Source organism: Puma concolor, chromosome B3 (genome assembly GCF_028749965.1).
Source record: "Puma concolor isolate L17-30 chromosome B3, mPumCon1.1.hap2, whole genome shotgun sequence".
Lineage (NCBI taxonomy): Eukaryota > Metazoa > Chordata > Mammalia > Carnivora > Felidae > Puma > Puma concolor.
Genome location: NC_141672.1, coordinates 141,809,639 through 141,823,771, shown reverse-complemented (window position 1 = coordinate 141,823,771; position 14,133 = coordinate 141,809,639). Strand labels below are relative to the sequence as shown.

Genomic DNA, 14,133 nt, shown 5'->3' with positions numbered 1-14,133 from the left:
TCTATTGTGGTGCATCTCCTGGGATTCTACAGGTGCCCACTTATTCTTTCCAGATGTGGTGAAGGAAAGCCATTATCAGTGAGAGATTTATCTTTTTCTTTCTAATTTGTAATACCCTTTAGAAGTAGGACATCCTCAATTACGTCTAGCTGCTGTAAGGTAAGTCTGTTTCATCTTATGTTTTCAGTAGAAATAAACATGGTTTATATTATAAAACAGACATTACAACACCAGTACAATGCTAAGAAGCTCATTGAAACCAGTATAGCCTCTTCATAGATTATTGGTTGTATTTTATTCATTGGGTGTATCTTGACTGGTGAGGACTCAGTGGAATATACGTATCTCCTTCCCTTGCCCTGCCAAAAAATAATGTCCTTTTTCTGAGAGCAGTTCCCAGTGGTCTCTTTTAGACTTGGTCTCATCTCCCTGTAATTTTGAAATCTGGTTGTTATCCTCTGTCCATGATGGTGGTGCAACGTATGGGATGGATTCTGTCATAGTCAGCCTTACCTCCACAGGGACAGATACTGGGAGAAAAAAAAAAAAAAACAAGGAGATGACCCATCAGAAAATCCTGAGAACTTGAGACACGTTTACACTGGAGTTCATCCTGAAGAAACCAGAAACAGAGGCAGGGTCAAGAGGCTCCTGAATCAGATGTTGTCTCATTTCATTCTTCTCTGCTCACATGGAGGACAGGATAGCAGAACCTCTGTCAACTGACACCTCTGTGTATCTGAACAGGCCCTGTTTGGGTTACCAAAGTGTAAAAGACCTTTCTTTTTTTCTGAGGCAAACTGAATGCAGAACATATAAAGATACATAAATTTCCATACAAATATCTTCTTTACCAGCTGTAATTAAGATATTTGCATGTAAAGAGAACAGTGTGTTCCCTTGACTTCCTCCTGTAGGGAATTGTTTGTCTCCTATTCCTCAAAACCCAAGACTTTGTGCTCTATCTAAACTGGAGGGGGTGCTCTATCTAAACTGGAGGGGGAGAGAAGCTTGGGTGGGAGGAGGAAGAAGAGGCAGAGGACCGGGTCAGTACAGCATCTGAAATTCAAAATTTTGAACGCGAGTTTTAGTCCTAGTTGGTTTTGTTTTCAGGTTTAGCCTAGCTAATCCCACAGGACAAAGTTGAGGTAGGGGTGAGGGAAGACCTGAGAAAAAGTGGGCAGAACACCCATTAATTCTGGAGTCAAGTAGATAGATATTCCTTTGAATTCTGAGCTTCTGCTTATGAGCTATGTGACCTTAGGAAAATTTCATAAATTCTCTAAGCCTTAGATCCTCATCTGAAACAGAGAGATAAATAGATAGAGAAAGAGGGGGGGTGGGGAGGGGGAAACAATTTCTTCTTTGGTGCAGATTAAATAAGATAATGTATGCAAATTGCCTGATACCTATTAGGCACTCAATAGATGGTAATTATTATTCTATGTAAGTGAATAAGGTAGAAATTATATATAAGAAATTTTAAATAATTTTAAATTACAAGGCAAGGTATTTCCTATCATGGGTTTGGGTGCTGGGTACTAAAATTGGAAGGGAAAAGAGCCTCGAGACAACTCGGGCAAATACAAAGCAAAACCACTTATTCCTCTGGGACTGGTTTAGACACTTGAGTTGGTCTGTCGGAAGCCCAGGAGGAAAGAGAAAGCATCTAGTTGTTCAAAGGTAGAGCTTCCCGTTGTAGAATTGGTGGATCCAATTAGGAGCTAACTTCTGCTAAATATACACCATGAATTCTATGGTAGACGAAGGTCTTCAGAATCAGAGCTCATTCTCCAGGCATCCTAAATGTGTGCCATCCCTTGTTGCCCCAAAGGAAGATTTTGGGGTCAGGTGCACTAGAGCCTTGGGGATAAAAACAATATCTGTATAGAGAGATATAGGTAAGATATAGATGTAGATATTAGATAGACGTATATAGGCAATAACTATAGATATATATAAAAGGCTGGTTTAACTAGGCCTCCCTCCTTTCTCTCTCTTGTCATATGCAGCATGATGGTCACTGCACGTTATTGTGCATAACATGAGATGATGGATATACAAGAGTGTTGAACTGTTGGCCTGGGTACTGTTGGTTTTATGACCCCTGTCATCACCACCCTTAACCACCATGACCACCAGTATAGTCTGCTAAGAAAACGATCATGTACACTCTGCAAAAAATGAGTCAAGTTCATCAACGTCCTAAAGTTGATTGGCAAGGGTGGTCAGCATGCCATGTGTCCCACTCTGCCAATCACCATGACAACCTTGGCTACCTTTTCTTTGTTGAGTCACGCTCTTTCACCTCTACAGCCAGGATTGACCTTTGATTTGTGGCCCAGTTTGTTCTTGAAGTTGATCTTTTTCTTACCCATTGGGGAAACCCCCAGCTTCCTGGTCTTTGTATTTATTTATTTATTCATGCCCTTGAGTTATTTGGGCATCTGCATGGCCTGTAGTTTCCTAGAAAGCAAAGGAACCTATTCTGTTTTTATGAGAATGCTTGAAGAAAGTGCTTAATTAAAAAATATATAATCCCATGTCAAATGTTTGTAATGGGTAAGGAATAATGGCCTAAGCATTTAATCCATTTTAAATGGCTCCTTGTAAGTCCCCACTTGCCATACACCAATAATCATTATGTGGGGACTCTGGGTAGATATATTGGGATCTGATTCCCCACCAAAGGCCCAAACATCTGCTTATCAGTGAAGAAGCCTGAGGGGATGTCTCACAATAATTAAAACGCCCATGAGACTTCACTTAGCACCCGAAGGACAACTTATTAATGCACACAGGGGGCCAGATTATTCAAAGGCTATATGATCAAAGCATTCACTCCCAATAAGCCAGTCTGTGTGGGAAGGCTGATCATATTGAGAAGGTTGCTTAAAGAAGAAGTCAAAGCAAGAAAGTCAGATGCATCAAACTATTAGAAGCATCCAGCTAAGGGAGACTGATATACGCATATCCATTTGATAACAGAGACTTTCCAGTAAGTTTAGAAGTACTCCAAGTCTTCTGCCGAAGTCCACGTCTCTCCCCTGACAGAAGCCAGGAAGGGATGAACACTGCCACCATCCAATTCCGTGTCATTCCCTTCCCAGGTCTCTATGACCGGCCAGTCCCCCTTCTGAAAGACATATTCTTTCTTCATTTGCATCAATCAGGGTACAATTGAGCTATGAAGGCCTGGAAACCACTCAGGCTCTTACAGATGACCTGGGCATATATTCTTGTTTTCAGCCATTTTTTGCTGATCTTAAAGAGACCAGCTTGTATTCTTCATTTCTAAATGGAGAGGAGTCACTTTACTGTCAGAACCGCTAATGCTTTCCATGTCGCTAGATGTCCTTTATACCTAAAACATGACTTGTTGCTTGCAAATCGAATTGCCTTGATGCCAACTATTGTGGGCTGCAGGGATGGCAAGTAGATCTCAGGTAACAGTTCTTTTTTTTTAAAGTTTATTTATTTTGAGAGAAAGAGTGTGTATGTAAGCAGAGGAGGGGCAGAGAAAGGGAGAGAGAGAGAGAATCCCAAGCAGGCTTTGCATTGTCAGCAATGCAGAGCCTGATGCAGGCCTTGAACTCACAAACTGTGAGATCATGACCCAAGCCAAAATTAAGAGTCAGATGCTTAACCCACTGAACCACCCAGGTGCCCCGAAGGTACCAGTTCTCCTAGACTGAAAGTGGTTCCTCAGCATAGAATGATAAGAGGAAGTTGGCGGTTGCATCCAGTGAAAAAGCATGTGGGATTAATTGGTGATGTCTACCATGGGTAGAGGGAAGGGAATTAGTGGTACCTGTGTCATATTGTCCCAGTTATGGTATATCCCATCCCAATCAGTGCTCTCAATTCAAGGATTCTACTGCATCCTTTTAGTCATGCTCAAACCTTAGCTTCTCAGAGTTGAAGAGATCTAATAAGGTGTCGATGTGAGTTTATTGAATGTATCTATCTGTGTTGAAGGATCATTTACAGAGGGAGGATTTTGGCAGGCGGGCCTGAATTACTGGGATTAATTTAGGTTTATATGCCCAAGTTCACAGAGATGACCCTAGTATCCCAACATTTTAAATTATCTTCTGCTTGCTTTTTTTTTACTCTTCACTTAAATGTTTTTGTTGTTGTTGCTGGCTTTTTTTTTTTTTTTTTTTGATCTTATGTATAGCAAATGTGGCTTCTTCTTGTTAGATTTGGTTCCGTATTCCACTCTACCAAGGTTTCTTTGTGGTCTAGATATAGCTTTTCCTCCCAGCTCTGTGCCACCTGCAACTATTATCAATGTACAATGTACCAGAAATTAAGTGTATTTTTAATTTTTTTTTTTTTTTTGGAATGTACAATAGCTCAAGGCTTGGATTTGCTGCTGGAGTCTTGCTCCCAAGCAGATGTTGACCCAATTATCAGCATTCTTTGAATATAGTTATTCTATGGTTATGATTCCTGCCATTTGGACTCTTCTTCTCCACATACTGACCTCTTTGTTCAAAAGTATTTAATTAGAGTCCTTGATAAATGCCTGGGTAAAATTTATGTAAGCAATCTATGCTGGTAAACTTGTGAAATCCTGGCTAGAAATAAACTTGGAGGTCATCTTGTCAAACCCACTTACTTAACAGATGGGGACATTGAACCCCAGAGAGGGAGCAGGTGTCTCTCAAGTTCATGCATCTATTTAGTGGTAGAGTTGAGGCAAGAATATTGGTCCCCCATCTCAGATCCAGTGCTTCTCTCTGATCATCATTGAAGTACTTGGAAGTCAATTGAGCCAGTATTGTTATTCCTACCAGTGAACTGAGGCTCAGAGAGATTAATTAGTATTATTCAGATTACACACAAAAATAAGGCAGGGCAGATTGGGTTCAGTGCTCTGATTCATAGGTAAGGTTTTTTAAGGAATGCAAGGCCATTTTTGAAAGGAAGTTTTCAATAGTGTACCAGTACAGTAGGGTCTCTATGAGGTCAGGTAGGCTTTAGAGTTAGATCCATCATTTTTTTTTCTAGTTGGGCTTTGTGGCAAAGATATTTAAGGAAGAGGAGGCAACAAGCAAGGAGACCCTAATTCAGAGAGTTTGGGATCTCCAGTTTGGTAGTAAAACCAGCACCAGTAAGGTGATTTGGGCCAAGCATAGTCCCAAAAATGTAACACAAATTCGGTGAAACTTAAGGGTAGGGAAGAAATGCCCGGAGCAGAGGACATGGTCATCAGAGGTGAGGAATGCTGCCCTAATACCTCAAATATGTTGTAGGAAATGATTTTTTTTACATTTTTATTGTGAAAATGTATTCTCGAGAACATCTGTCAACACATACTTGTTCACAGTAGTTTTGATTTCTGAAAAGGCAACACCCATGCCTTATTCTCCAGTCACAAAAGTCCATATCTGATATACAGTAGGCTTTCTGCAAATGTCTGCTCAGTGAAATAAACAAGGAGGCAGGTGTACCTCTTGGTGAATGACTGACCTGGGATGGTGCTCCAGGGTGCCGCAGTTTGGGACAATCAGAAATCACAAAACCAGTTTTCATCCCATTCAGAGATCATCTGGGGAATTGTTTTCCATCATTTTGGCCTGGTAAATGGGCGCTGCAACATGTTCCCTTACCTCCGGATGTGGCAGGGCCAGAAAACTCTAGGTTGGTGAAGCACCATGCCCCAAGGCAGTTACCTATACCATGTGGAAATGGAACAGACCACCCAGTAAGACGGTGGGTTCTTCATTTCTGGGGAATTTTCCAGGAAATTGAGATGACCACATTTTAGACATGTTATAGAGACACCTGCATTGAACATGAGGTTGCAGTAGGTGACCTCAAAGTTTTGCTTTTGCCCCAGTTCTGAGATCCTGAGTCAACCCTATAATAGAAAGTGCTTAGATGGGTATAAAGCAGAAAAGTAAAGAGCCATTATTATGCATGCACGAGGAAGTGTGTCAAGTATATATTTCTGTGACGCTATGAAATTTTCACCCTCTCCATATCTACAAATTCGCGTCTGTGTTCTTTCTCACCTCCCTCACACCTCACCACGTGTCACCTGCCCTCTCTAGCCCACTGCTCTCTGGGACTGTGTCTGTCCCACTCTGAAACCTTGAAGACTTCCTCCCTTCTTTGTACTCCAAAATCCATGGTCTATCTCTTCTACATTAAAGAAAAATCTTCATTTGACCTTTCTGCCCCTTCCAACTGGCATGTGTCTCCTCGACTACTGAAATAGGTTGCTTTTATCTTCTGTCTTAATTTTTGGGCTTCTGATCTCAGCACTTCATTGACTGTAAGTTTCGGGGGTCACTAATTATCTCATCTTGGCAAAATTCAAATGCCTTTCCTCTAAAAATTCTAATCCTTTTTGGAACTGTTGAATGACATTTATTAATAGCTGCCCCATTCTTTTCTCCACCCTCCATTCCCTGACCACTTAACATTCTTGTTCAGTGCCTTCGTGATGCCTGGCTCCACAATTTCTTCCCTATCCCAGCCATTCTTTACCTCATCTATTGGTTTTTCTTTTTGCTCTCCTTTAAAGTTCTGGTGCTGCTTTTTTAGACATCTACTTTGGGAAACCTCGCACACACACACACACACACACACACACACACACACACATGCTTATAATGCCTTTTTGCTTTTAGGCAGAAGCTGGTTGAATTTACATTTTTAGCCTCCACCTCTTCTCTCTTTGATTGCTTAAGCTGTTAACCTCCCCTGGAGAATTCACTGGTGATTGAAACTTGGCTTGTTGGAGATAAAACTCACCATGGCCACCTCCTGCTTCTCAAGCAGATACTCAGCAGCCTGTTAGCATGAGTGAAAACCCTCTTGGGACATTTCCCAAAGGGGAGGCATTTTTGAACCTGTCTCTTCATCATCTATACCTGACTCCTTACCTGATCTTTCTCTCTCTTTACTTCAGTGTTACTTGTTTTTGTATGTTGTCAGGAAGCACCCTAGTCCACTCCATGACCAGACCAACTCTTGGATCAACAAATGTACCTTCAGATTCAGAGTCACCTTGCCCATACTCTTCAAACCTTCCATCATTCCAGCTGCTTCTTTAAGAGATTTGAGTGAATCTTCATTTCGCAAAATTATAAATTTCTTACCCTGGCCCCCAGGGCCCTCAGGCTGTCTGCCAAACTGCTTCCTGGCCCCCTCCCACAAGAAGTCCTCTCAGCTCTACCCCAGCCAGCCTGCCTTCATTCCACAGTGGTGCTTGTTCATTTCCAACATGTCTGATACCTTCTGTATACATTTCCTAGGGCTGCTGTAACAAAGCACCACAGACTGGAGGCTTAAACAGCAGAAACTTATTTCATCATGCTTCTGGAGGTCTGAGACCAAGGTGTCAGCATGGTTGGTGTCTTCTGAGGCCTGTCTCCTTGACTTGTACTTGCTGTCTTTTCCTCCGTGTCTTTCTTTACATCTTTTCCCCTCTGTGAATGTCTGTGACCAGATTTCCTATTCTTTCTTTTAAGTTTGTTTATTTATTTTGAGAGAGAGAAAGCATGCATGCATGCAAGCAGGGGAGGGGCAGAGAGAGAGAATCCCAAGCAGGCTCTGCACCATCAGCCTGGGGCTCAATGTGGGGCTCAATCTCATGGACCGTGAGATCATGACCTGAGATGAGAGAGCAAGAGTTGGATGTTTACCCAACTAAGCCACCCAGGTGCCCCCAAATTTCTTATTCTTATAAGGACATCAGTTGTATTGGATTAGGACCCACCCATATGACCTTGTTTTTATCTTACTTACCTCTCCACATGCAGTCATATTTTTTTAAAAAATTTTTTTAACGTTTATTTTATTTTTGAGACAGAGAGAGACAGAGCATGAACGGGGGAGGGTCAGAGAGAGGGAGACACAGAATCTGAAACAGGCTCCAGGCTCTGAGCTATCTGCACAGAGCCCGATGCGGGGCTTGAACTCATGACCTGAGCCGAAGTCTGCCGCTTAACCAACTGAGCCACCCAGGTGCCCCCACATGCAGTCACATTTTGAGGGACTGGGGGCTAGGACTTCAGCTTAATGAGTTCTGGGAGGGACATCATTCAGCCCATAATGTCTTCTCTTCTCGACTTACCATTTGTTCTTTCGTATTTCTCTTTGTTCTTTCTCTCTGTCTGCTCCTCACTGCCATCAAACCCAGTGGTCCCATTTCACTGTTCTCACTGGATGGTCTCCCCAGTATCACCCTATTGAGATGTGTTGCTTCATGAATATTCTTCTTTGTTGGGTCCTTGATATGCTTCTATGCCTCTGGTTTGACTGAGAGCAGGGGCTTTGTCTCTTGTCTTTTGAACACAGCTCTTGACCTGGGAGGCACTTGAGAAATGCCATTGCTAAGTCATTGCATATCCCTTCTCAAAAGCTGCCTAACATACCTACTCCTCTGACTTCTCAAGAAGCCTTTTAAGGGGAATGAGTTTTTCCCAAGTGGTAATGGAGTCTGTACACACTGACTCTGTTGATACCAAGGAGAAGAAAGGCTGAGGCTCCACACAGGTGACATCTGGCTAGCTCACCCCTTTTCCAAAGTGGGCAAGCAGGGAAGGGCATCTGGGAAGGAAGCCCTGAAAGTGGTGGTGAATTCAATGATTTTTCTGTTGGAGACAGGAAGGACAGCTATTCCCTCCGAAACTTTGGAGAGGTGCTATTTCTTTGACTTAAGGGGGTGAAAATTCTGGATAAAACCCTCTTCCTTTCAGAGTGGTAGTTGGCCGAGAGGCTCATCTTGTTGGAAGTAGAACTGAGCCCTTGGAGGGAAGCCAGTGGATCTTGGTAGAAGACCAAAAGGAAGACAGCTGGGTGCCATGTATTAAGAGTGGTGTGATGGTGTGCCTGCCGAGCTGTGGGTAGCATCTCTGGTTGGACTCCTGAGTGAGGGCCTTGGAGCTGGGCTGATGCTGTCAGCCTTTTCCCCTAGTGGTATGACAGGTGTCTGGAGGCTATGCCAGGAAACTCGCCATTCACTTAAAGATACACCCACTCCCCTTATCCTCCCTTCTTTCATCCTTCCATGCTTCCTTCCTCTGCCTTCATCCTTTATTCTCTCTTCCCCTACCCCGCTCTCTCCTCCATTCACTGTCAGGAAGGGCCATGCCAGAAGGGCCCGATCAGCGTGTCATGGCAGCGACAGAGGCTAGCAGCACCGGCAGCTTCCACAGTGAGTCTGGATTTTGTTTCTGGGGCCAGGGGGCTGGGCAGGGCCGTCCACACACAGACCGACAGCTTGCAGACTTTGGAGAGGAACTTCCATGGGCGGGGGATGCTTCCCACCTCTCCTTCCCTGCCTCCCAGCAGGCGGGGGGGCATCATTTCACTTCCATGGAAGTTTCCTGCCAAAGCCATTGATGTGCTTGGGATATCTCATGGGGAGGAAGCATGGTGGGGGGTGGAGGGGCCATGGTCTGCTAAAATTAGGTGCACATCTGGGAGAGCCGCCGGAGTTTAAATGGCTGCCAAGGATTCTGTCCAAGCCTGCGTGTGTGGTGAAGGCTGGAGGCTCTGCATGGATGATGGTTTGGCTGCTTTCTTGCATTTCAGGAAGTGTGACCTTGAGTTTTGAGTACACTTTGGGTGCCTACACTCCCTTTAAGGAATTGAGAATGCCACATAGGCTAAAGGGTCTGAAGAAGCAGGGGTCTCCCTGTTGACCTGAAATGAAGCTTGTCTAAGAAATTTGATGTTTAAGACAGTTTTTATGTAGCACCATGACTGAGGCATCTCCCCGAGTATTTGGGGGAAGCTTTTTCCCATCCCCATGTTAATTTCTGTGGTAATCTCTGGCATGGAGAATGGACATAATGCGGAGTCAGAGTTCCATCTGTCTTGCCTTGTTCATCAAACTGAACTGGATGGCTTCCTTCCACTTTTCGTCTAGGGGCTGTTTCCTTCTGTTTTGGGAACGGTCCACTTGGGGAAGTAGAACTACAACATTTACCTATCCAACCTTAAAAACCTCACCCAGCCTAGGAGGACACATGTCCGTCTCGAGATGTTTTCCCACAGGCAAGAGGCTGTTTTCGGACACTATGGGGTGTGTAGTAGCTCATTTTGAAGTGAGAGACCTCCAGTCTCCAATACGTGATATCATCCTGATGCTGCAGTCTCATGGGCAGGTGCACGGGGGTGCTTTTCCAATTCCATTCATTTCTCTTGTGATACGGTTAGGGAGGTAAATTAGGCATAGCTTCCCAGGTTCTCTCAGGACCACGTTTTTATAGATATCTCCTCTTGGCACTGTTACTAATAACGGCCTTACAGTTCAGGATTTTTTAACGCCAACAGCTGTGTAGAGTTAGAGTTTATCAGAATGACCATGTTTGCTAGCCTTGTGAGAATTTTGAAAGCAGGGCCATTATAAGAGATTAATCAATCTCTTCTCATGCTTTTAACATCATATGTAATTCCTTCACCTCGGGGTAAAACTCTTGGTTTGAGGAGTTGATGGCTTTAATTAAAGTATCAAATTGGTCAAATTTATTAATTAAATTCAACAACTACTTATTATTAATCAACTTTGTATATTTGTCTAAACCTGGACACCTCTGAGACTGAAAAGGGAAGCTATTAATAATTAAATTGACACCACAGGCATAAACTGTTACCTTCCCTGGTAAATTAGGACACTGTCCATATATCATGAGCTATTCTCTGGGCTGGGGGATACAACTGTGATAAAAACAGGAAAAAATCTCTGCCCTTAATAAAGGAAATAGAAAATAAAGATAAAGTAGAATATATTATATGTAAAAGAATAATAGATCCTTTGAAGAAAAATAAAACAGAGAAAGAAAAAGGAAGTGTTTGGTGGTACTACTGGTGGTGGTGATAGTTGTGTATGTACGTGTGTGTGTGTGTGTGTGTGTGTGTGCGTGCGCACACATGCACAATTTTAGACAGGGAGGCCAAAGCATTTGAGTAGCCTAAGGCATATAACATACCTTAAGTTATATAGTTGACTTAATTTAGCCAAAGAGGGCTTTCACGGCTTGGATAAAATTTATCTGAAACAAGTCAGGTCTAGACATTATGACTCCAAAGCAAGAAATACAAACCTCAGAATTACAAAAATTGAGAAGGGAGAAGGCGGCCATGGCATTGGAAGCATACCTTGTCTGCTCAGTAGTTAGGTTTCACCTCTGGCTGACATGACTAAGCCATTGTCAAAGTGAGTAAGGCTGTGGGCTTCTCCACTTGGGAGAGCATCTTATAGAATGCCCCTCAGTCTTTGACATGCACTAGCCATTCAGGACATCTTAAGGGCTTTTCTTCTTCCACCTGGTGTCCTCAGGGGTGGTTTGGGATGGCAGCTTATCTTTGATGAGCACCTACACCAAACACTTGGATAGGGACTTTAAAGAGGCTGATTTATTTAATCTATACTGTTCCCATGAATATTTATCATAGTGCCACTTTAAGGATGAGAACACTGACGTTTAAACACAACACTGGAAAACAGTGGAGCCAGGATTTAAGCCTACATTGAGCCAAATCTGAAATCCTGCCTCTATCAGTTAGTCTCTGCATTCACCCAAAGATACTGGTTGGCAGGAAGTGGGAGAAAGAAAGGAAAGGGAGGACTTCCTAGGTTATCCCCCAAGGTCCTGCGAATGGGCTTATTTGCATGGCTGGATCAGGAGCAGTAGATATGTTGGGGTGGTTGTCCAGTCTTTGCTGATTGTGCATGAAGGGACAGCAAATTCCGCTTCTCCATGTGTCGTTGTCATTGGGAATGGGGATAGGCATGGAAAATCGGGGACGGGGGCATGAGAGCAAGTCTTCCTGTTGTGGCGTCCATCCTAGGCAGAGGTGGAACTGGACTTCAGCGTGTCAAGTGTTTCTGGGTTTCACGCACGTTGGAAGGAGGGACGATGCATGGGTCTGTGTATAGATAATAGGGGTGGGGAGAATGCATGCGGAGGTCTGAGGCTGGATAAAGGTTTTTTTGACAGGGGTTTGAGTGAAGGGTTCAGCTTGAAGAGAATCCTAAATTTCCTGCCTGCCTTTGTGAATGGAATCCACAGACAGACTGCATCGAGTCTTGGGACTGCTATTAGCAAGAAGCAGGATGTCTCTGGACCGTATCTTATTATGGTTATACTTAACATCAATCTCACCATGTAACCTTGTATTTATGTGTAATGAACATTTATGTGCTTCCCAGGAAGAAAACTTTAGGTAGCATCTTACTTTCTGCACAAGCTTGGTAAGGCTATATGGCAAACAAACCATCATTTATATGCACCAGAGAGAGCCTCTTTAGCAAAGTGAAGAATTACTTTGAGATGTCAGTAACCCTATCCAGTTTTCCTTTCATGCCAAAAGAGAGTATTTCCACTTGTGATGCTGTTATTTTCTTGGACTTCTAGAACACATTTATCCAGAGGTTTCAGTGAACGTTAAGGCAATGTCTCTTTCAGTGTCACGATATGTGTCATATGGGTAGAGAGAAGTTATTACTCTGTCATTTGCCAAGGGTTTTCTTCATCACGACAGTATCAGTGTCACTTAGGAATATACTCCAGGCACGTGAATGTCTCTCACTGTGGTCTTCCAACTACTGGATTATGACTACCCCATCAAGTCTTGGTTCTTTACTGCTTATGGCCTGTTGTCTGGTTTCCCTTTATCACTTTGCTACTCAGGGCTAAGAAGCAAAACATCTTTCATCTTCCCCCGTGGGGTACTCTCCTCTGACTTATCCCTCTGAGTCCCCTTTCTGGAAAAAACAACCAAGCAAGCAGGCAAGCTACCTTTTCTAAGATACTGACTCATCCCAACATCATTTGGCTTCTCTATTCTGCACCCATGTCCCATGGAGTCCCAGTTGGGAGCAGCAGTAGAGATCAGAAAAGTCTGGTTCTATTTCAAGCTGACAAGGATATCCTTCTTTTCACAGGTTATAGAAGGCCCACCCTGCTACCCTGCTACTCACACGTGCAGGGTATGCTGTAATTCTAGGAAATGTTTAGTTGCAGTTGGAAGGACAGTGCCAAGGCCTTTGACACAAGTCAGTGAGAGCATGTGGTCACAAGTATGCCCCAGTCCAAAGACCTCCTTAGAAACCTGATTAGAGACATACCTTTTGCACTAGAAGCATTCAGGGTGTGTAGGTCTCCACCCAATTGAACCCAGTTTTTCTGAGGAACCTGAGAACACAGACCTGTCTCTCCATGCCCAGGGCACACAACAAGAGCTTCGGATGAGTGTTTTCAACCCTCTCTACATGTCGGTGTGCTTCAGCTATCACTGAGTTTGTGGGGTGGATCAGGATGCAGCGAAGTGTCCATGAACTAGAGAACATTATAATACATACTAGGACTTTGACAGTTTAACAGCCCTGACATTGCAGAATGTGATTTCCTACCTTCTTGTTGGTTCCCAAGCCTTGCAAATCAAGATAGTTAAGATAGCCTCTTAGGGGGAACCTAAAATTATGCAGTATCTCATGTCCTTATAGGTTCAGAGCAATGAGCTGGTGTTCCCAGGGCCAGTCCTTTGATTCTCAGCTGGAGATTTATCCAGAGATGGGAACTCTGCCCTTTAAGTTGTAATTACTCTTTAGACTCATAACGCCCTTAGCATTTTGCTTTCTGGTGATCTGAAAATTGATGTCTCCTATCAGAGCAAACTCCCAGAACAGCAGGACAGGAGTTTCCTGGAATGGGGTGGAGCTCAGGTCTTTAAGTAAAGAAGCTGAGGGGTTCAGAGGGAAGAGGACAGTGAAGGAAGGGAATCCTTCTAGATGTACCATCTGGGACTGTTTGTTAAGAAAACCTCCCTAGTCTTTGTGATGGGATTCTGTACTCCTTGCTCTGGACTTTATCTTGAAGTTTATTTCTGCAGTTCTTTCGGGACAAATGATTCATGAGAAACCCATTCGTCTGGAAGAATTGAGACAGGACCTCCTGTCTGGGGGTACTGGAGGGGATCGGATCACATGAGTTCCGCAGTCTCTTTTGCTTGGGTCAGACGGGTCTCTCTTGAGAATTAGCTGGTTCCTTTGATTTTTGTTGCCTCCTCCCATCCTGGCACTTGTGGCTAACCCTAATGGAAAGTAGATGTCTAATGTAACCTCCAGCCAAAGGCACTGGGCTGCAGAAGCCCGGTATGTGGGCG

At 43.6% G+C, this 14,133-nt stretch overlaps 1 protein-coding gene across 4 annotated transcripts in view; it reads left to right on the top strand.

The window, feature by feature from the left end:
* The window catches only part of NTRK3 (neurotrophic receptor tyrosine kinase 3), a 400,390-nt gene that overhangs the window by 344,776 nt on the left and 41,481 nt on the right, over positions 1–14,133 (top strand). For 2 of the 4 annotated variants that reach the window (XM_086711501.1, XM_086711506.1), the window contains one exon: positions 9,101–9,175. The exons of the other annotated variants lie outside the window; for them this stretch is intronic. In XM_086711501.1, coding sequence (XP_086567627.1) covers positions 9,101–9,175 — 75 coding nt within the window. The remainder of the gene's footprint in view (positions 1–9,100; positions 9,176–14,133) is intronic. 4 annotated transcript variants of the gene reach the window in all.